The sequence below is a fragment of the Podarcis muralis genome, chromosome 13, assembly GCF_964188315.1.
Source record: "Podarcis muralis chromosome 13, rPodMur119.hap1.1, whole genome shotgun sequence".
Classification (NCBI taxonomy): domain Eukaryota; kingdom Metazoa; phylum Chordata; class Lepidosauria; order Squamata; family Lacertidae; genus Podarcis; species Podarcis muralis.
Genome location: NC_135667.1, coordinates 23,499,091 through 23,521,007, shown reverse-complemented (window position 1 = coordinate 23,521,007; position 21,917 = coordinate 23,499,091). Strand labels below are relative to the sequence as shown.

General features: G+C 49.0%; 1 protein-coding gene across 1 annotated transcript; it reads left to right on the top strand.

Moving 5' to 3' along the window:
* The first annotated feature begins 845 nt into the window (after window positions 1-845).
* Window positions 846-20,543, top strand: ZNF219 (zinc finger protein 219). Its single transcript, XM_028702440.2, has 5 exons — window positions 846-1,365; window positions 11,124-11,232; window positions 12,645-14,040; window positions 16,948-17,067; window positions 18,351-20,543. The coding sequence occupies exons 2-5, from the start codon at window positions 11,227-11,229 to the stop codon at window positions 19,175-19,177; spliced, it is 2,349 nt and encodes a 782-aa protein (XP_028558273.2). The 5' UTR covers window positions 846-1,365; window positions 11,124-11,226; the 3' UTR covers window positions 19,178-20,543.
* Window positions 20,544-21,917: the final 1,374 nt, after the last annotated feature.

Sequence of the window (21,917 nt, the reverse complement as noted above, 5' to 3'; positions counted from 1 at the left end):
TGTCAGTGCCCCTAGACCTTGCTTTTCCCTCTATGGTTTGGTGGTGGAGAGAGGTTAGCATTTTGCCCTTCCCTGTCTCTTGGCATCATCACAATCCAACACAGCAGGCGATGCCACTGGGCACATGCCCTCGCCACAAAATGGTTCACAGTGCCAGGATCTCAACTCTTAACAGCTAGCTGTAAATCCGTAAAAGCTTCTAATCTAGACAGTACCCTCCTCTGCCATGGCACTGCTGTATAGATAGGGACAGGCTCTGCCAAGCTGGCCATGCCAACCCAGCATCCCCTTTCTATCATGGCATCACAGAACAAAGCTAGGCTGTGTCTAGCTAGTGCCAGGCCAGTGTGCTACTCCCCACCCACCCCTGCCAATGACACTCCATCAACCAAAAAGAGCAGACTGCGTCAGGCTTCCCGCCCACCCACCAGTGTACAGCAGAGCAGACAATACTTGTCTGTGCCAAGATGGTGCCCTCCTCTCCCCCCTCCCTGGCTCAGCAGAGCAGCATCCTGCCACCACAACACAGTGGCTCTTAATCTACTTCCATTACGGCCCCTGTGTGCTTGGCTCTGCCACAGGCAGCAAATTCTTGACTATCACTGACCGGCCCCCACCCCCAAACATCGCCCACAGAGCAGGCTGTGTCCCTCCGCAGGCCACTAGGATGCACAGGCAACTTGGGTTGTGCCAGGGCAGTGCCACCCATCCTCGTGGCGCAATCTTCCTAGGGGCTTCATGGGGTAGGTTTAATCCCACACTGTTCCCTTCCCGCTGTCCGTCCCCCCCCCCCCCCCCGCGTTGAGACAGTGCCCCTTCTTCCTACTTATTCCCTGCCACCATGGCAAGGAAGATCCAGATTGCCCTTCGCCGTGCCGGGGCAGCGCTTGCTTCCACTCCCGTGGCGATTTTCGTTCCGTTTTGCAATCCACGGCCTAGCAGAGCGCAGAGAGGCAGCAGTGGCAACTCTAGCCCCAGCGTGCCTCTTTCCCCATATTCCTCTCTCTCCCCATAGAGTGCCCCCCTCCCTCGGGGAAGGGCTGCCCCCTCCGCGCCCGGCCGAGCGAGAGCGCACAATGGAGCCGGGCAATCCCTCGCCGCGCAAGGCTCAGAAATGCAAATCGCCGCCGCTGCCTGCGGCTCCGTACAATGGAAGGGAGGGAGGAAGGGAGCGAGAGAGAGGGAGGGAGGAAGGAAGGGAGAGAGAGTGAGAGAGTGAGAGAGAGAGGGAAGGCGAAGAGGAGAGAAGAGGAGAGGGGGGAGCCCCACTGGCGGGGAGGCTGCTCGCCCCGGCCCAGCCCCGACGACGCGGCGGGTCCCCGGAGCGCCCCCCTCCTCCTCCGCGCCGCCTCGCCGTGCGCCTTGGTGAGTAGCTGCGCTGCGCCGCGCCGTCCGCCCGCCCACCGTGCGCCCCCCTCCCCAGAAAACCCGCCCGACCACTCGGCTCTCCTCTCTCTCCCCCACCCCCGGGGCTCCCAGAGCAGGTGCATGGCAGCAGGGGAAGCGAGGCCCGGGCTCCGATCTTCGTCGCGGGGTGGGGTGGGGGGCAAGTCACCCGGCCGCGGGGCTGCAACCGGGCCAAGCTGTGGGGTTGCGCACCGCCTGGGCGGCGCACGGAAACCGCCCGGCCTCGGCCTCAGGCTTCGTTATCCCCGAATGACCCGGTCGATTTCCTCCATGTCTTTCTCTAATAGATCCTTCTCTCCCCACCCCCAGCCCCACTATTCCTCGTCGTCTCTCTCCCCCCCCCCCCGCAACTCCCCAGCCACGTGACTGTGATTGCAACTTAGAAGGGGGGCTCTGCTTCAGAAATCGGAGTAGGGGGAAATGTGGCGCGGGGGGTGGGGGTGGGCCCTTTGGGGCCATTTGGGGTGAAGTCGCTTCTGCGGGAGGAAGGGAGGGGGGTTCCTATAGCAGGTGGCTCGGAGCCATGAGGGGTGGTGCGGTGGGGCGGGAGTGTATCGCGGCTGGTGCTGCAGCGAGGAGGGCCAGAGGGCCATGCTCTCACTCCATCTCTAGGGCATCCCCCTCTCCCTCAACCCCCCCTCCCCGCCCCACATACTTTGTAAGGGTTGTTCCGAGCTGTCCCACAATCCCACATTTCTGTACCCTTTCAGTGGCACTAAATGGAATGCGCACGCGGGGGGGGGGGCTGTCCTCCGATGTAATGACCCAAGATTATTAAGTTATGACTCTCAGAAGCTTGAAACTTAAGTGGGGAGAGGGGTGTCTAAAGGGTGATGACTCGGTAGCCCTTAATCACTGGAACAGCCCCCTTTACTCATCCTAAACCCCACCCCCCCACTGGAATGTGCACTGGAGCATTTGCTCAGGCAGCTGCTCCCTTTGTTCAGGGTGTGTGGGGCGGGAAGGGGGGGGGGTCAGCTCTGTGTCTTGCTGGGACAGTCACTCTCTTGTCTCTTCTCACACGCCAAATCGGGGCTGTGGTGTGAGTGAGGGGACTGGCCTGCTCCCATGGATATATTTCCCCCTCTCCTCCCCCCATACTCCATCGTGGCCTCAAAGTTGGCGGGAGTTGGCTTGAGGCCTGGCAGCCGCCATCCCTATTCCTGGGACCCAGGGGAACCTTGAAAAGCTGCCCCGTTTTTCCTTAGGGTGCCTTCCCCTAAGAAGCAGCCATCTTGTTTGTTTCTGAATAAGACTAAATGGGCACCCAACACACACACACCACCCGTTAGGTACAGTTGCACTCTATTATCATGTACCTCTCCCTCCCCATAGTATGCACAAACAAGCAAGACAGGACTGTCTGCCTCCCTAATACTGAGTAGGCCCAAAAGACTTCATGGTGTGTGTGTGTGTGTGTGTGTGTGTGTGTGTGTGTGTTTTTTAAAAAAAGATTAGTCATTTGGGTACTGCTATAGGCCCAGCATGGCAAGGTGCCAAAATGAATCAGCTATCTTTTATGCAGGCTTATGAATACCACCAGCCTTGCATTGCTGCAAGAGAACAAGGCCTCCTGCTTGATTTTGGCAATACCTAGGGGAAGAACAGGCCCGTAATACTCTCTCTGCAAACTAGACCCACCATTATAAGCAACAGAATGTTCTATAATAAAGGTGTCAGGATAGTACCTGCTGTGCTGTTCCAAAATCACGGCTTAGTGTTAGAACCTGTTTTTATATGCCTCGGGGCACAATCATGTGTAAGAGACACTCTGCACATCGTCCAAGGCACTCTGTTATTAGTTCTTAATAACAAAGAAAAGAGTGCCTCAGAGGATGTGCAGAGTGTCTCTTACACTAGCCACAGCAAGCTACCCTCAGCTCTCCCTCCCTGCCACCACATGAGAATACAGGGCAGACCTGCCTTATCAGAGGCTGACTTACAAACAAGATTAAGGCCTGCCCATTGGGCAAGTGTCCCCTCTCTTGAAGAGCGTTTGCAAGGAAATAATTAGTCAGTATGGTAAACTATAAGACTTTCTAGATGGCAAGCTTTCAGGTTGCACAGAACACTTGCAGACAATAATAAAAAGTTGGGCAAGGCAGAGTCTTTTTTTCCATCTGAGAAATGTTTCTATGCTTCTCATATGATTGCTGCCTTACTCAGCCTATATGAACCATTTTAGGGCTTGTTCATACAAGGTTATGTTATCCCGAGTTTGTTACTCTGAAATAATATTCTTTGTCTACACAAGCAAAGAATTCCAGGGAGTCTCTGCTCACTCTTGCTTACTGTCTCAGTTCATTCAAAGATTGCTAAATTTGCTCTGAGGCACACTGAACTCCACCTAGCAGCTATCACAACCCTATCTTAGTTTACATGACCTGTTAGCCCAGGACAACATGGGAGTCAAAGAGTCTCTGATTTTGTCACAGGTTGTCAAATCTCATTTCAGTTCCTTCAACCCCTGATTCACCCCTTGAACCCGTAACAGGCCAGTGTTTATGGAGAGTTGAAGGGTTGCTGTCCTTGAGTAATGAGGACATTTCTCCAGCACAGCCTTAAACTGTTAAAAATAGTCATGCTGTTCCCCACCTGTCCCAGAAACCCTGGGAACTGTAGTTCTGTTAGGAATGCTAGGGCTCTCTAACAGAAGTTTGTATTCTTGTTAGACTGCAATTCCCATGATTCCTGGAGTTCGAGAGCTTTGACAGCTAAACTGGTATAAAACAAATAGGAATTTGCAGTAGCGTAGAGGTCCCCTAAGAAGCTTTAAGGATACCATGGTTCCTTTGGGATAAGAATTGCCATCTGTGTTACAGAGAGTGTAAAAGCTGTGAAAGATACATACATACACAGTTGCCATCAGAAGTGAAGTGCATTCCCAGAGAAGTCTTAACTAAACCTGAGGGTAGAGCCTATGGCTTATTTTTATGTAAAATGTGTAGCCTTTAAAGGGATTCTAGAAATATTACTACGGTTATTAGTACTACCTCTGCTACTAATGATGGTGATGGTTGCAGGATTAAGGAAGAAGTGCTGTTCACATGCATAATCTTATGATGCTGTATGAATGCTGTGGTTAAATTTTATTTGTTAAAGGTTATAATCTCCTTTTTTTCTACCAGGTGCTATGGCACATGTCTTTAGCTGTGAATTATTTCTATAAACAGCAGGTGTGTTGACAAAACTGCTCCTGGGCTCTATCGCTCCAGATTGTAGGTGGCAAGACTGAATGTCCATCCACAGGAAAAGATTTCTTTCAGCAAGGGAACTAGATATGAAGAGCTCAAGCTGAACCTCCCCGATCTGCTGGCTTTTGTAGGTGCAGGAAGCATTCAACCACGTGCACAGGAAGCCAGTTCTGTGAAAAGTATTGCCTTTCCAGTGTGACTATCAACTCCAGACAGACGTTTCTCATAGTTGCTCTCTTTTCTTCTGTGAGGTCTGTTGCCCTTCCGGAGGGGAGGGGGGTGTCACATGATAACTATGAATTCACAGCTCTGATTCACACATGCCAAACCTACAGCGAATGTCATCTAAGGTTTCTACCCCCCTCCCCTTCACCAAAGCCGACTGTTTTGAATCTGCAGGCCTTGGACCACCTTGCTTCTTGTTATAGTCCCTTTTTTTTTGCTGGCTTTTGCACAAATCAAAGCTGCTTCCTTTTCCAAGAAGGTACTTGCAAGCTGTAAAATTGCATTTGGACATTTTCCTTAGAATGCGGGGGTTTTAAGGCGCACACTCTTAAAGTGATGTACTTGGGACTTGCTACCTCTTTACACAATTTATCCAACCTATTGTTTCTGTAAATCAGTGTGATTAACGGGCTGGTTTTTCATTTTTATGGTTGAAGTGAAGATTCCAGTTCCTGCTTGTAATTGTGAGTACAGAACCAAGAGGTGGTTGTTCATTTCAGATTAATTAATGCAGGATCCTATCTTACGATTCTGCCGGTGTTTTGTTACCTAGATCTGGGAGCCAGCTGGGATGCATCAATTGTGCTTAGTTCATCAGAGATCCTTGCAGCCTTGAGTGTTTGTACAGTGTTCTAGTAGTGATGTAACCTAAAGCAGAGGTGAGGAACCCCTTTTTAAGAGTGTGGGTCACAATATCAGTTTGGTGGGCCTGACCAGAGAACACAACACAAAGGCACTTTGGTTCACAGGCAAAGGATTGTTATTTATTATGCACAGAAAATGGGCCTCTTCAAACACTCCCCCCCCCCAATCAAATGAGGGAAAGAACAAGAGAGTGCTGCACCTTTTGTTGTGTCACCATGCCTACAGCTCTTCAGGTGTTGGGAGCTGAACCCTGCAATGGGGGGAGCCTGTTGAACATGTGTAGGCTCCCTTGTGTGATTGGGAGTCCCTGGAAGATCAGAAATCTGAATTCTGTGGGGAACCAACACAAATAGAACAGGCTCCCTGCTGCGGAAGTTCAGCCCCTCAACATGTGGAGGGCGGCAAGAGCAATGACATCATGGAGGGCGCTTGGCAAGGGAGCACCCTCTTTGTCCCATCCCTGCTCTTCTAAGGACAGTGGAGTCTGGTGAGCTGCTAACCCAATTTGCGCAGGGATTGTTTCACCACACCAGTCCTGCATCCCATTGAAGGCTACTGCTTTGGGGAAAGAGAAAGGTCATATCCCAAGCCAATCACTGTGTAATGAAGATCCCAGATCAAACCTACTATCAGCTCCAAGCCCTTTATAATCAAATTAGCCCTGAAGCCCAGCTCTAATTCCAAATCAGACTGGATGGGTCAGATCCTGAAGACACTGTAGGATTTATGTCACTATAATAGTCAGGACTGCTCCTAAAAAATCTGGGAGTTGCGAGTTGGGTGAGGGTGCAAAAGATGCTTTTTGTTTTCTTTTTAAAGAGATCCCTCACAAAACTACAGGCTTTGGGGAGGAGGGAATGGGATAATTGCTGTGGTGTAGTGTTTAAAGAGTTAGGCTTGTGGAGACCTGGGTTCAGATCTTCATTCAGTTGTGAAACTTACTGCTTGGCTCTGGGCTATGTACCATTTCTCAGCCAATAGGACTTGTGTTCATAAAAAGGCAGGAAGAAATCCAGGTACTCTCTGCCTGCGAGCTTCTTTGAAGTTGAGGAGGAGGGCAACAAAAGTGCAATAAAAATAAAATAAAATGACTTGTTAATCCAACTGTTGCATAAATGCACTTGTAAGTCTCTCTCTCTCTCTCTCTCTCTCTCTCTCTCTCTCTCTCTCTCGGCTCCTCTTGAATTAGGGTTGTGGGATTTGTAGGAGCAGGGCATGCCTGAAAACTGTGTAGCGGGCCCATTGCAGAGCAAGGGAATAAGTAGTAGGAAGAGCCAGCCGCTCATCCTGTTTCCTGGGTTCCTAACATATTTACAGTCATCATGTATTTGACTTGGCTGCCTGAATGCATCCATACATACTGAGCTTGGTAAAATATTTTAAATAGCTGGGCTCTTCAAGGATTTTGTCAGTCTTCTCTTTCCTTATCCAGGGAGGAAACTATTGCAGGGAATGAGAGGAGAACACCCGCAAACACAACCTCCCTCACCAGCTAGCCTTACCCCACTGCCACTGCCATCACTTGCTGCAATCTACAGGCAGGGGTGGGGAGCCATAGGCCTCAGGGCCAAATGTGGCCCTCCAAGTGTCAGCCTGGCCCTTTGGGACTCTTCCCCCTGAACCACATCCCCTCCCCTCAGGCCACACCTGGCACCAGCTCTGCTTCACACCCTTCTTGAGTGGCTTTGTGTGACTGGAATGTGTCCTTGAACTCTGAGGTTGCAAAGAGGAGAATGTGAGCCTGAGGAAGGTCCCTACTCCTGGCTTGAGAGCAGTACATGTGAAAAGGATCTAGGAGTCTTGGTTGACCACAAACTTGACATGAGCCAACAGTGTGACGCGGCAGCTAAAAAAGCCAATGCAATTCTGGGCTGCATCAATAGGAGTATAGCATCTAGATCAAGGGAAGTAATAGTGCCACTGTATTCTGCTCTGGTCAGACCTCACCTGGAGTACTGTGTCCAGTTCTGAGCACCACAGTTCAAGAAGGACACTGACAAACTGGAATGTGTCCAGAGGAGGGCAACCAAAATGGTCAAAGGCCTGGAAACGATGCCTTATGAGGAACGGCTAAGGGAGCTGGGCATGTTTAGCCTGGAGAAGAGGAGGTTAAGGGGTGATATGATAGCCATGTTCAAATATATAAAAGGATGTCATATAGAGGAGGGAGAAAGGTTGTTTTCTGCTGCTCCAGAGACGTGGACACGGAGCAATGGATCTAAACTACAAGAAAGAAGATTCTACCTAAACATTAGGAAGAACTTCCTGACAGTAAGAGCTGTTCGACAGTGGAATTTGCTGCCAAGGAATGTGGTGGAGTCTCCGTCTTTGGAGGTCTTTAAGCAGAGGCTTGACAACCATATGTCAGGAGTGCTCTGATGGTGTTTCCTGCTTGGCAGGGGGTTGGACTCGATGGCCCTTGTGGTCTATTCCAACTCTATGATTCTATGATTCTACTCCTGAGGTGAGGCCACATCCAGACCTGACACATAGGCCTTGCGTCAGGAGGCGGCATTGCTGGGCACTCACAAAGCCCGCACCCCGGCAGGGAGCCCACTGCCAGCCCCTAGAGCCCCCTGGTTTAGCACTGATGCTCCTCCTAACCATTGCTGCCTGTTCAGCTTTTCAGCTACTGTGTGGATTGAAGGAAGAAGGCAAGTGAAGGGGAGGTGAACCCACACAGGAAACAGGCCCAGTAAGGACACCTTGCCCAGTGACCATTCAAAGCCTGATGTAGGCCAGAGTGAGAAAAACTGAAGACTGGATTTCAATGCACCTCCTTCCAGTCAGTGGCGTAGCGTGGGTTGTCAGCACCCGGGGCAAGGCAAGTAATTTGCGCCCCCTAACCCGTGGATTTGCGCCCCCCAACCCGTGGATTTGCGCCCCCTAACCCGTGGAGTTGCCCTAACCCCAGATGTTGCGGCCGGCCCCCCTGCACCCCCCACGCTACGCCACTGCTTCCAGTGGATCCCGATACAGTACTTTTGGGAGGCAACCCTCTGAAAGTAACCTTATTTTCTCTCCCCTTTTCTCCAGTTATTGTCTTCTGGTGGGGAGAGAAAGAGAGAGAAATAGGATAGGAGGGCTGTGCTTGTTTGCATCTGCTTCAGGAGAAAGGAGGTTCCAAAGAATCCATATATTGTGGGGTGTTTTTTTGCCATAAATTATAGCTTGAGTTCCACATGCATAGAATTGTAGAAGATGACAGCCTTGCCTCAGGCAGAGTGGGAGCGAGGTTTGGGTAAACATGTTGATCAGACCACACCTGCTTATGGTATTGGGGCATATCACATGTCTGTATCTTGGTGTGCAGTTAGTTCCCTGTCCTTTGTCTTCTGCATCATCAGGATTTTAGACTTGAGGTAAAATAAAGCTATGGAGCTTCTTGTCATTAAAAAAAAGGTGGCAACCAGCACTGTGTCAGTTCCTCTATCCCCACCCAGTTTTGCTTGATCTTTTCCCTCTACTTCTGGCATTGTCTTCTCACATCTGTCTCTTCTCCTCTCTCCCTTAGAGCTGTGCTTCCTAGCCCCCAGTTTCCTTTCCTTTAGCCACTCTGTCTTGTATTCCCCCACCCTGCAACAGCTTTTCGCCCCTACTGTCCTTTGCTCTGTGCAGAATGTTCCTCACAGCCAAAGTTTAATTGCTCTCACAGAAGCAGACACCCCGGACACTTGAATGTTTGTGAACATTCCCTGACATCACAGTAGGTCAACTAATGGTTGTCGGGAAAGGAGTAGGGTATAGAGCACTGCTGTTTTGTTTCCCCCCTGTCTCTTACAGGCATGATCCCAATTTATTCCTTTTGAGCTGGAATATCTTGAAATGGTGCTCGCAGAAGCCCGAAGAACACCCTATAGAGTTATGCATTTTTGTTTCAATTTCATGAACTGCAGAGCCAAGTGTTTCTGTTTTTATTAGCTTCTGTGGAAGCGTAGGTTTTCTGTTATTCGGAGCCGTGGGTGCATGTTCTGCTGAACTCTGCAAAAACAATGGGATGTTTTACGTGCAAGCACTTGTACCGTGAAACATTGAGAGACATTTCATGGTATGGGAGTTGTTAACACACACTTTGCCTGTTTGTATCCCACTCCTTCCTCCAATGAGCTCTCCACAGTCAGCATAGAAGTTGAGGGTGTGGGGCCCAGAAGGAGAGGCTGCAAGGGAGGTCTCAAAGGGATGCACCCAGCCTGTGAGCTAGAGACTCCACTGAGGTCATCCATTGAGCCAAACCAAGCGCCCCTACCTTTACCTCACAAATTTTCCTTTGGATGATTCATTGGGGTAAGATTTGACGGATTCAACAGGCAGTCAGATCAGGAAATAAATTTCCCCCAGGGATGTTTTGCCCTTCCCTGCATTCTTGTCAGACTTTGTACAAACTCTGCAGTGAAAGAAGATGCAGTTGAGGCTTTTCCCACACTTCTCCTGCCACTCACTCTCTCTTTTGGCTTGCAAGGTGGTGAAATAATTTCCTGCTGCAGAAGGTGGGAAAAGAGAGGTTGGGCAGGGCCAAGGGAGGGGCAGCAGTGAAGAGAAGCCATGGCTACGCCCTGTTTTTTACTTCAGAGGCACTAAGCTGCGTGGCAGACAAAAATCTCCATTGCAACCTGGCAGTGTATTATCTGGCTTGGCTTCCTTCCTTCATCTTACTGCTGGACCAGTCCTGCCTTAGCATCCCCAGGAATGTTGGTCTGAGACACAAAATGGGCAAAATACTTGCAAGGTTCCAAAGGCTCTGTTCCATAGAGATAGAATAAGGACCGCTGTGCTGTCAGTTCAAGGTTTACAACTTTCTCACCTCACTCTCTGGTTCCTAAAACAGGTTAAATCCAACTTAAATCATGCACATTGCATGTGGAAATTAGGGTGGGTAGTGTTCTCAAAGCTACCAGCATGAGTTTGACTAAACTGCGGGAGGCAGTGGAAGACAGAAGTGCCTGGCGTGCTCTGGTCCAGGGGGGTCACGAAGAGTCGGACATGACTAAACGACTAAACAACAACAACAACAACATACTCAAGCTCATGTCAACAAATCTCTCTGCACTTGAACCCCTTCCCCTGATGTTTGGGGTCTCTTATGTCAGGATTGGGGAGCATGATGGTGGTCTTGCCGACGCTGTGGGCTAAAACTCCCAACTGCCCATTGGTCATGCTGGCTGCGGTCAATGGGAGTTGGGAGTTCCAACTTGCAGAGTTCCCTTCCCTGCTCTTACGTATTCAGTGGTGAGCAAAATGCACCCTGGGCAAATCCAGGGGTACTTCAGTCCTACACTACAAGTTCCAGGGTTAAGCCTCGGCAGCAGAAATGTGCCAAGATAGCTCTCTGGATGTGGCACAGATTAAGTCCTTGTGAATGAAGAATTAATGGTATTCGTCAAATAGTAAGCACTGCAAAATGGCAACTGTGCGCAGAAGGCCTGAGCTTTTCTTGTTGAAATTCTTTTTTTAGTAGAAGCATGAAAAGCTGCCTGATATACCAAGTCCTATCTAGCTCAGAATTGGCTGGCAGCTGCTTTCCAGGGTTTCAGACAAGGGAGTGTTTCCTCTCCCTATCTGGATATGTTGAGGATTAAACCTGAGACCTCCTGCATGCAAATCAGATGTTTGACCTCTGAGCTAAAGCCCTTCCGTTTCTCCCCTTTCCTGCAGCCCATGCTCCCGCCTACCTGCCTATCAGGTGTGAGATGTCAGGTCACATCCTCCGTGCTGCCCTTTCACCAATCAACGACTGAAGCATGTGATCAGGAGCATCATGGAGGTAAGCCAGAAGACCAGAGTTAGGTGTGGCTGCCTAGGAGAGGGACTTAAATGCCCTTGCATGTCAGCCACACTGTCTCAGCTAGAGATGGGCAAGCTCTCCCAGGCTTATCATGAATTAGTTTGGAAAGTAGGATCTTCTTTCTCCAATCTCCGCCCCCCTTCAAATGGGAAGATCTTGTATCATTTTTCCCAAGCTGAAAGTCAAAGCCTAGAAAAATTACTTCCATTCGCCCTCTAATGGATGTAATGGAATGACATGACTTAATTACTTTTAATAGGGAGGCTATACACACACACACATTGTTGCATTGTTTTTTTTTTGTTTTCTTTTCCACCTTTGATACAAATCCTTCCCAGGCAGGCTACATTCAAATCAAAATATAGCAATGAAATTACAGCCAAATAGTATCCTAGCATAGCAGTTCATTAGGATCCTTCCCACAGGGCAGCTGGTGTCATTTGGTACGATTTTCTTTGTTTAGGGTGGGGAAGGACGGTCCATCTGGGACAGGAGAAGCCTCCAATGCCTTTTTCATCTGCATTCTTACGGGCTTCCCATGGGCAAATATTGTTCCTTCCCACAGGGCAGTTGGTGTCAATTGGCATGGGGGTGGAACACATTCCAGTTGGAGCAGGAACAGGAGAATGGGCAAAAACTGAAAGGAGGAGGAAGCTCATCTCCTGTCAAAGAGTCTTTTGGAATGTAATGAAGCACCATTTCCCCATCACATTCAAGAGGGAAAAACTGTTCCCTGCTGTGGCAGAGGAAGCCAGCAATTGGGGTAAAATCCAGAGAAAGGTTCTGGGGTTGTAAAGGTCATTTCTCCTTTGGTGCCTATGGGCCAGGCTTTTACTAGCCTAGCTCTGGAGAATGTTTCCTTTATCTCTAGTCTCAGCAATGGGTCTTACTGCTCTTCCCCTTGTTGGGTTCCCAGCGAAGCTCCCTCAGCATGACGTCTCTTTGCAGCAAACCTATAGACTGACTGGCTTTCAGTTTTGCAACCTCCACTGTGGCAAAGGATTAGGTTTGGGCACCTAATCCCTGCTGGAAGAGACACTTGAGTCACCCCTTGCCCGTACAAACGGAGCTTGGCCTTCATATGAGGGAATACCACGTGGCTGTGTTATCAGCTGCTAGGTTGCAAGCTGCTTTTGTAGCAACACCTTGTCTGCTTCCCCTAGGAGCTTGCATGGAGAAGCAGTAGCAGGGAAGGGTGTCTGCAGGCTGCCTGCCTGGCCAGTGCTGCTTTGCGTACAGATTTAGCTTCATTTGCTCCTTTCTCCAGCAGTGAGCTGTTTAGTTACACTGGAACAGCAGTGGTGTGAAAGAGGAATTTTTTTGGCAGTGTGTGTGTGTGTCATTCCATGCTGAGGCTTCCACTGCCTTTCCCCTCCTTCTCGTTCCTGCAGGGTGCAGATTACCAGTTGCCTTCTGCCCACTCAGCCAGTGTGACCCGCTCTTCCCCATCCTCCTCCCCCTCTTCGTGTGATGGAGCGGACACCCTGGCTTTCAACGGGGAGCTGGATCTGCAACGCTACTCCAACGGGCCGGGGGGACCTGGGGGCGAAGCCCGCCCTTACCCGTGCCCCATCTGCGGCAAGCGGTTCCGCTTCAACAGCATCCTGGCCTTGCACACGCGCATCCACACCAGCTCCTCCCCTCTCACTTGCCCCTACTGCGGCCACCGGGCAGGGCAGCGTGCCAGCCTGCGCCTCCACTTGCGCTCCCACTGCCCCGAGGCCCGTGCCCGCCTCAGCCACCAGAGCCGCCTGCTGCTTGAGCTGGAGGAGCGGGCACTTTTGCGGGGGCAAGAGGAGGAGAAGGAGGAGGAGGAAGAGGAGGAGGAGGAAGATGAAGAGGAAGAAGAAGAAGAACAAGCTGCCCCTGCTCCGCCTCCACCCCTGCCCACCTTCCGCTGCCCTTTCTGCAAGGGCAAGTTCCGTACCGCCGGCGAGCGGGACCGCCACCTCCGCATCCTCCACCAGCCCTACAAGTGTGGACAGTGCTCCTTTGCCGCCGCCCAGGAGGTGGAACTCCAGTGGCACAACCAGCAAGCCCATGGGCTCCCGGCCGCCCGGCTGCCCACCCCTCCTGCCCCTGTCCCCGCTGCAGCCGCCCCGTCTGCCCCTCCGGCCTCTGCCCCTGCCGCTCCCTCAGCCGCTGCACCCACTGAGTTCCGCTGCCAGGTTTGCGGCCAGGCCTTCACCCAGTCCTGGTTCCTCAAGGGTCACATGCGGAAGCACAAAGACTCCTTTGACCACAAGTGCCAGGTGTGTGGGCGTGGCTTCAAGGAGCCGTGGTTCCTCAAGAACCACATGAAGGTTCATCTCAGCAAGCTAGGCCTCCAGAGCGAACAAAGAGGGCCCGGCCCAGGCCGGTCCGCCCAAAGCTTACTCGTCGGCTGTGAGGCCCTCTACCCTTCCCTCCTCTCCCCTCGGCCCACGGATAAGGCCAGCACGGGCAATTTCTTGGGCTATGGCGATGCCAGCTGCGCTGAGCGGCTGCAGGCCACGGCTCGGGCGGTGGAGAGTGGCCAGCAGTGGAGGGAGCGCTCTTACGCAGGAGGTTCCAAGCTGGTGAGAGAGGACCCAGGAGGGAGCCACCGCTGCCCAGATTGCTCCCGGACCTTCGGCACATTCCAACAGATGGCCTTGCACCGACAGAGCCACCTGTCCCGAGAGAGGGAGTGGAGCAAGGGGCAGTCGCTGGGCTCTCACCTTCTCGCAGGACACTGGCTCCCCACAAATGTCAGAGCCTCCACAGCAGCCAACACCAGTCCGTCTCTGCTGACCCAGGAGGAAAAGGGCAAGTATGGACAAGCAGAGCATAGCTGCTTTGGGATTTGGGGGTGGTTGTTTTTTTGTGGGGGCTACCAAAGAGGGTCTCACATATCACAAAGCAACCTCAGATTCTAAACCAACCCGTGCTTTTGAGCTGCTTCCTCTAGCAAAATAAAAAAATGAGGATGTGGGTGGGTTACATTCCATAGCTAGGCTGCTTTTAGCTGAAAACTGCATTTCCCCCTTTGTTTTATAAAAGGATATGTGTGAGGGGTGGAGGAAGAGATTAAGGGATATGTCCAGTTGATGGATATGAATAAAGGTCAGGAATAAACTAATAGAATTGTATCGGTAGGCCAAACCCAGCAAAGGAAGCAACATACTGGATGGAAAATGCTTAACAAAACCATATGTTTACAATAATGATGTTTAGCAGCGGCCTGTGTGGTGGGACATGGTTGCCACTATTGGGTAGCATCCAAGGCAGAAGCAGGGCAAGACCCATGTACTTACTGATGTCCACCTTTCCTCCAGCCCTCTAACAGAACTGCGCAGGAGGCTGATGATGCCATTGGATATCAGAGCACATCCCACCAAATAGGATACTACTAAATTCTTTAAAACATTTAAGTAACTAGCCTAAAGGGATAGCCAACATGGAGTTGACCAGTTGCTTTTGGACACCAGTTCCCATCAGCCCCATCCAGCATGGCCGAGTGGTCAGGGGTGATGGGAACTGTAGTCCTTAAATATCTACAGGACACCACTTTGGTCTAAACAACGGAATGCTTATAATATAAAATACAAAATAAACCAACTAACAAAAACCCTGTAAAGCTACCATGCATGGAATTCTGGGAAGGGCAACAAGCCTGGCATGCAGTTATCTACAAATTTTACCTCAGAATGAGCAAGAGTTCTGTGATACCCAAACAATAGCTCTCAGTATTCAAAATATTAGTTGGTGTAACTGAAACATTTCCCCACTGCTCTGCACAGTTTTGCATGATTGTACGGTGTCTCACCTCTGCCTCCCAGTTAAAACAAGTTTGGGCAAGGGGATGTTGGTGTCATGAGACCTTGTAGCTTTCTGCATAAGCACCCACATGCACCCACACCCAGATTCTGCATGAGGAAAATTCAAACTCTGTGTCTTGAAGGAAATAAACTGCTTTGATGCAAATAAATACTTCCCCAAGTGGTTTTACAACATTCCTTCAAAGCACATATCCGCACAACAAATGCATATCTGTTTCAGTGTTCTAGAAGCCATACTGTTTTGCTGTTCTCCCAGTAAACCTGGGGAACTGTGATAATTGTTCTGAGAACTTTTCTGGAACCTGTAACTCCTCCCTCCACAGAACAGCAGTTCCTACCAATTCCTGATTAGAGAAAAGGGCTATTAAGCCATTTTAAGCCTATGATGTAGAAATGTCCTAATTCTCAAGTCCGCCACATTGTTTAGCTATTTTAAAAAAATGTAAGGCATGAATCACATGCTGTGTCACCGCCATGAGGTGATTTTTACCATGTCATTTTTGTATGGTGGATGTGTTGCTTAAATATGCCCTCAGGTGGCGAAAGCTGGGATTTACCACACTGGTTAGAATAATTGGAAACTAGGCTTTGAGGTTGTTATGTTTAGTGTAGTAAATTCCATCTCTTTCCACCTGAGGGTGCATTAAAACATGTTCACCATTCCAAAAATATCATGGCCTCATTTTGTGCTTTGTATGCATTTGTAGTGCATTTCCTCTTCCCCACAAGACCAGCATGAACCAACAGTCAGTCAGCTAGCTAACTTGGGCCTCAGTACTGACAAGTACCCAATACTTCCATCATTCTCACTTTCAGCTACCCACAAGTATTACTTCTTCTGTCCTTTGGCAGAACCTTTTACAGGAAAGAGAAGGGAAGGAAGCATGGTGAGGTTGCCTAGCAACTTGGAATGGAATAACTAGCAGTTGTGCTTTCCACCCCTCGCTTCTTCATGCAAAAGTTTGAGCTAAACCATAGTTTGGAGTGATGTGAATGAGCTGAAGTGAGCCTCAGGATCTTGTGGCCGTGCTCTCCCTCTCCTGCTCTTCCATTAGGATGAGTTTGAAAGCTTTTGCCTAACCACAGCTTGTCATCTAAACTGACAAGTTGTGGTTAATGTTAATTATGGTTTGTTTGAAGCAAGCCAATGTGAAACCATGTTGCTGACCAAATGGTTTTTATTTTAGACTTGGTGTATGAGGGTGCAGTATCAATTTTTCCAGTCAATTGATATATATATATGCGCGCCATATGACTAAGAAAAAATAAGTGGAAAAGATGACAACACGGTCAGATGTTAATATAACAAACAGAATATCTCTTTTTAAAAAATCAAACCAACCTATCAAAGTCAACTTCTGTTGTCACAAATGATTATTTTTCTATTTCCATCTCTAAAAACATAAAAAATGCCACCATTTTTTTGACACATCACTGCATGGTGTGTGTGATGTTTGTGAACAGTTGCAATGATTTATTATTATTATTATTCTAAAACATTCCATGTAATCTTTACCCAAGGCAGCCAACCTTCTGTCATTGGTGTTTATTTTCAATTCACAACCCACCCACCCCCATTTAGAGCAGTCATCATTTTTTGCAGCTACTATGTTGGGCTACATTTTGAAACAAAGGTGACAAATTAGGTACAGATCCAGACCTTGCAATGTAGCTGTCATGGTTGTCTTCGAAGGCATGGTCTGTGCTGGGGTGAAAAAGTGAGACACCTGTGGCACTTATGGATGTGGGGGGGGGGGTAAAAACTATGTTTCTGTAGCTCTAAAGAAGAGCAAAGGGGGCAGAGAATCCATATGTAAAGCGTATAGAGAAGGGTCAAGAAACCCTGCAGTCCCCTCATACTAAAAATCTTTCCTCCTTGCTGTGTTTTCCCCAGACATGCAAGGGCAGTCGCGCCTGGACGGCTCCCGGCGGGGCACTGGGAAAGACTGTCCCTTCTGTGGGAAGTCCTTCAGATCCTCCCACCATCTAAAGGTGCACCTCCGTGTCCACACAGGTAAGATCAAGATGCGGCAACAGTGGCGTAGGGTTTGCCTAAACCGGTGGAAATGTGCAATAAGGCTGGTACTTGCTAGGTCTCCCCCCCCCCCCCCCCGTTCTGTATCTTGCAGAGGCATTGCATACCACACGGGTGGAACCTGATACCATCAGAGGCAGCTCAGACCTCTGTACAGTTGTACCTTGGTTGACGAACGCCTTGCGAGTCAAACCTTTTGGCTCCCGAACGCCGCAAACCTGGAAGTGGGTGTTCCGGTTTGTGAATGTTCTTTGGAACCCGAACGGCTGACAGGGCTTCCGCAGCTTCCCATTGGCTGCAGGAGCTTCCTGCAGCCAATTGGAAGCCGTGCCTTGACTTCTGAACGTTTTGGAAGTCAAATGGACTTCCTGAACGGATTCCATTCGACTTCCGAGGTACAACTGTACTGCCTGTTCCTTTGCTTTCACCAGACATGCAAAGCAGTGGCACAAGTGGAGACATGGAGCAGCATTCTCTGCTGATCTCAGTTTAGGCTGCCTATCCTTTCCGTATGGCAACTCAAAACTGGTTACAAAAAGCCAGCACAAACAAATATATATTATGTATAAAACTACCAATTAAAATGGTAAACTAGATTAGTAGGCTGATAAAATGTTTTTTGAGCTAACAACTTTGGGGGGCATTTATTTATTTATTATTACACTTTATATCCCACCTTTCCTTCAAGGAGCTCAAGGTAACTCACATAGTTGTCGTCTCCATTTTATTCTCCCAACAACCTTGCGGGGTAGGTTAGGCTAAGAGACAGTGGCTGGTCTGTGAGAGCTTCCTTGCAGGGGATTGAAAACATTCACCACACCAGACCGACTTATTTGCAAGGATGCTTCATATTTTGTCTGTTCATTCCTTGCGAGGCTCTCCACCTTAGAGAGGAAATGCAAAGTTGTGGTGCCACAACCCAAAGGCCCTGCTCTGCCTATTCATTGATTTAACCTCCTCAACAGGTAGAACTTGAAGTGGGGCCTTCCCCATGTGTCTTAAACACTGGGTGAATAGTAAGATTCTGATCTGAAGATCACACAGTAGATGGTTGATGCTTTTTGCACAACTCTGCAAGGTTGCCTTTATTCCTGTTTTATAGTTTGGAGAAACTGAGAGAGAATGATTCATGTAAAGTCCCTCGGTTAGTTTGGCTCAGAGGTGGAGCTTGAACCAAGGGCTGCCAGGTCCAAAGTCAACTGTCTAGGAAACTGCATTTGTTCGCTGCCTTTCCAACTTGCCTCTACCATTTCTCCTTGCAGGCGAGCGCCCGTACAAATGCCCTCACTGTGACTATGCTGGCACACAGTCTGGCTCTCTCAAGTACCACTTGCAGCGCCATCACCGGGAGCAGAAGAGTGCTGCGGCTGCAGCAGCTGCTGCTGCGGCAGGAACGCTGGAACGGTGCCACATTCCCCTCGCTCCCACCGCAGTCCCTGCCTTTCCCGCCACGCAGCTCGCCAAGAGCCACGGGCCCTTCCTGTCTCTCGGGAGCTTGGGTGCAGCTCGGTCCCGCCCATCCCGCCGCAAGCCGCTGCTCAATGGGAAGACTGACTTCCAGCCCCTGGACCTGTCGCTGCGCCCGGCTTTGGCGGGAGGAGCCCTCCACCGCTGCCAGTTCTGCCCCTTCGCCACCTCGGCTCCGGAGCTCATGGAGTTACATCTCCAAGTCCACCACAGCCGGAAAGCCCGAACCCGCCGCTGCTCTCACACTGCCCCTAAACCCCGGGGGGTGGCGGAGGAGGAGCTGCCCGAACCCCAGAGCCCCCAGCTGAAAGCACCCGAGTCTCTAAGTCCAAAAGGGGAGATGACCAAACCTCAGAACCTCTGGCATTCGGAAGACCAGGGAGAGCTTCCCCGGCCTGAGTTGCCCCGCGGGAAGAGGACGCCCGATCGAGCAATAGTTGCCAGCCTCTCTCCTGGAGCCGCACCAGCTAACCAAGATTGGGAGAACCTGTCGCAAGACTCTGAAGAGCCAAGAGCAGAGGAAGAATTGCCTGCCCCCAAGGTCCAAAAGGGCCCACACCAGGAGACATCTAAGACAGGCCAAGGCCTCATGGAGTTGCAGCTGGAGCCAGTGCAGGCCTGAGTATGTCTACTCTGCATATATAAACCAGTTTCGAGCCTGTTTAACTGTCATGGCGGCTCTCAAGCAAGGGACCCTGGGAACTGTAGCTCCTTTCTATGAAGCAGCAATCTCTAATAAAGAATTCTCAAGCACCCTACGAATCTACGCTTCCCAGAGTTCACGGGGAGGGTCTTGGATAGCCCCTAGCTTAGTGGTAGAGCCCATGCTTTGCATGCATTAAGGTCCCAGGTTCAGTCCCTCGTATCTCTAGCCAAAAGAGGCAAGGCTCGGAAAGGCCGCTGCCAGAGACCTTGAATGGACACAGCCAATTAAAGCAGAAAACATGGGGCTCGATGGATCAATAAATAGTCCTGCGCAATAAAAGGCAGCTTCACAAGACAGTTGAACCAATTTCAGACCTGTTTACATTTGTAGTATAGAGGTGCAGAGACCAGAAGAGGCAGCTAGTAAGATGCCACTCCACAAATGACAGGGTCATGCACCCATCTGTTGAGAGGCGTCAAATTAGAAGGTAGTAGGGTTGTCTTTTTGGAAACAGGTTTCTGTGTCTTTAACAGCAGCGAGGCAGGCGGAAATTCAAGAGGTGTAGATCTTCTCTGTCATGGAACTGTTAACGGTACAGAAGACCTGTCAGGAAAAGTGTCAACCTTGGGATGTAGAAGGGAGAAGCTGTGATAACGGCTGGGGTGTGAAATTGGTTAAGGGGCAGCGATGCTGTTAAAAGTCTTTTTTAGTCAAACAGGGTTTTGGGGTGAGGTGGCTGGAGTCCATTGGATTCCAATGCCTTGTTCTCGCCTCAGTTCTGGGCTTGATGCTGCTTCCTATCAGTGCCACTGTCTGAGAAATTTGGCCCTTTCAGGACCTCATTGTTGGCACAAACATAGGGTTGATAGGCCCCGTAGGGAACAAGACACCTGTGGTGTATACCGTTTTTGTAAAAAGAGGGGCATTTCTGCGGGCACAGCTTTCCCTCTCCGTGGTGCTGCTGCTATGGCGGGAGAAGCTGGCCCTTTCAAAATCCCCCCTTTAATAACACAGGAGCCCTGTCTCCATTAGCCTGTTTACCCTGTCGAGTGCCACAGAGGCAGGGCAGGCCGCACCAGCCACTCTTGGCCTAAGGGGACTTCAAGCACCTGTGTTGGGGCCTGGTCTCCATAGCAACCAGGTGCTACAGTCTCTTGTGTGCGTAGCAAGCAAGCAAACCCAGTGCCAGTATGTTATCTCTGTAGTGACCCAGGAACAGAGCCCTGTTTCTGTAGTGAACTGGCATGTCAGGGAGCTTGACAACTTCTAGAGTTTTCTATTTTTTTATTGTTTTTCTTGTAGAAAATTTGAAACTGGAAATAAAAATTAAAATGAGAAACAACTAACGCTTCATTCAGTGCTTGTGTGAGTTGTGATCAGTGTTCTCAATGCAATCCTTGTCAACAATTTTAAAAGCTACTGCTTCACATACCTTTTTTAAAAAAAACACAGAAAAAAACCCTAGAACAACTGTAGTACTGCCGTAAGCTGACTGTCCTTTAAATGGTGCAAAAATATGTTTTACCAGATTTTCTGTTTCTGAACATCTGAGAACTGGAAACTAATTCCTAAAATTGTGTGTTCCTGGGTTTGAGCTCAACTAAATAATATTAAAGAATCTCATGGCGCCTTGAAGACTTAACATTATTTTAATATAGCATAAACTTTCTTGGGTGGCTTGATGCCTCTAAGTTTAGAGGAGGAACAGAGCCACCAAATAATACGGTAGTAGTTTCTACATCTTCAATATATTTCCAAGGTATGCAGAAGTATATTTGTATGCATTTTAAAAAAAAATAGCCTGACAAAAGATCTGTGGTCACTGATTTCCAGGACCTACAGAATGAAGGTGTCAGCTTAAAAACAACAACCACCAAATGCTGGAGGTGTCAGGATTTTTTTATATAAAAAAAGAAAGAAGGTGGGAAGAGAATTAATCTGCTTGAATAAATAAAAATGTACAGTATTCTGGAGCAAGGGATGAGGGTGGGGGATGCATGCAATGATTTTTTTAAAAAAGAAACTACACTGGGCTCCTTACGACCTGTTTATTGAGCATTAATTTGCTTGAGAAGGTTATGGCGATGTCCGATCTTTATTTATTGAGCATCTGTTCTGATTTGTTTGCAGGGAAGTGCAAGAATAAGCATCCTCATTTGTGCTCATTTACATGCCTTCCTGTCAGTCATTTGTCCCCATACTCACACTTTTTAGTGCACGTCACTGACAGTCTCCTAACCACATTTTGTGCCTCTCTCTCATGTATTATTATTATTATTATTATTATTATTATTATTATTATTATTATTGCATCAGAGCTACAGAGCACTGTAATCAATTGTAACTCTGAAAACCTAAATTTCTAGTGTGCAATTGAATCCCTTCTGCGAAAATACAATCAAGAAGTGACTGATGGCAAAGTTTTTCCTTCCCATCCTCTCCCAATGTGTTCCTTCTCTCCTAGCTAAATAGCACAATCTGGAAAGGTTGAAAAACTCCTCCTAAACCTCCCTTCTATATAGGCTGGAGCTCTATATAGTAAGAGTCATTTTAGGAGTTTTACTCAAACCTTTTCTACGGCATTATATCTTGTATCTATCACAAAAACTTCTCTATGATAATTTTGTCATTTTTTTTTATACATCTTGGTCAATTTATTTGGTGTTAAATACCACCTGTACATCATTATAAGAGTTTTCTCTTAATGTATAACAAG

Excerpts from the sequence above, each read along its gene's own strand:
- ZNF219 (XM_028702440.2), top strand. Across the intron at positions 14,041-16,947 it reads GCTGACCCAGGAGGAAAAGG|ACATGCAAGGGCAGTCGCGC; the intron begins GCAAGTATGGAC and ends TGTTTTCCCCAG. Across the intron at positions 17,068-18,350 it reads GCACCTCCGTGTCCACACAG|GCGAGCGCCCGTACAAATGC; the intron begins GTAAGATCAAGA and ends TTCTCCTTGCAG.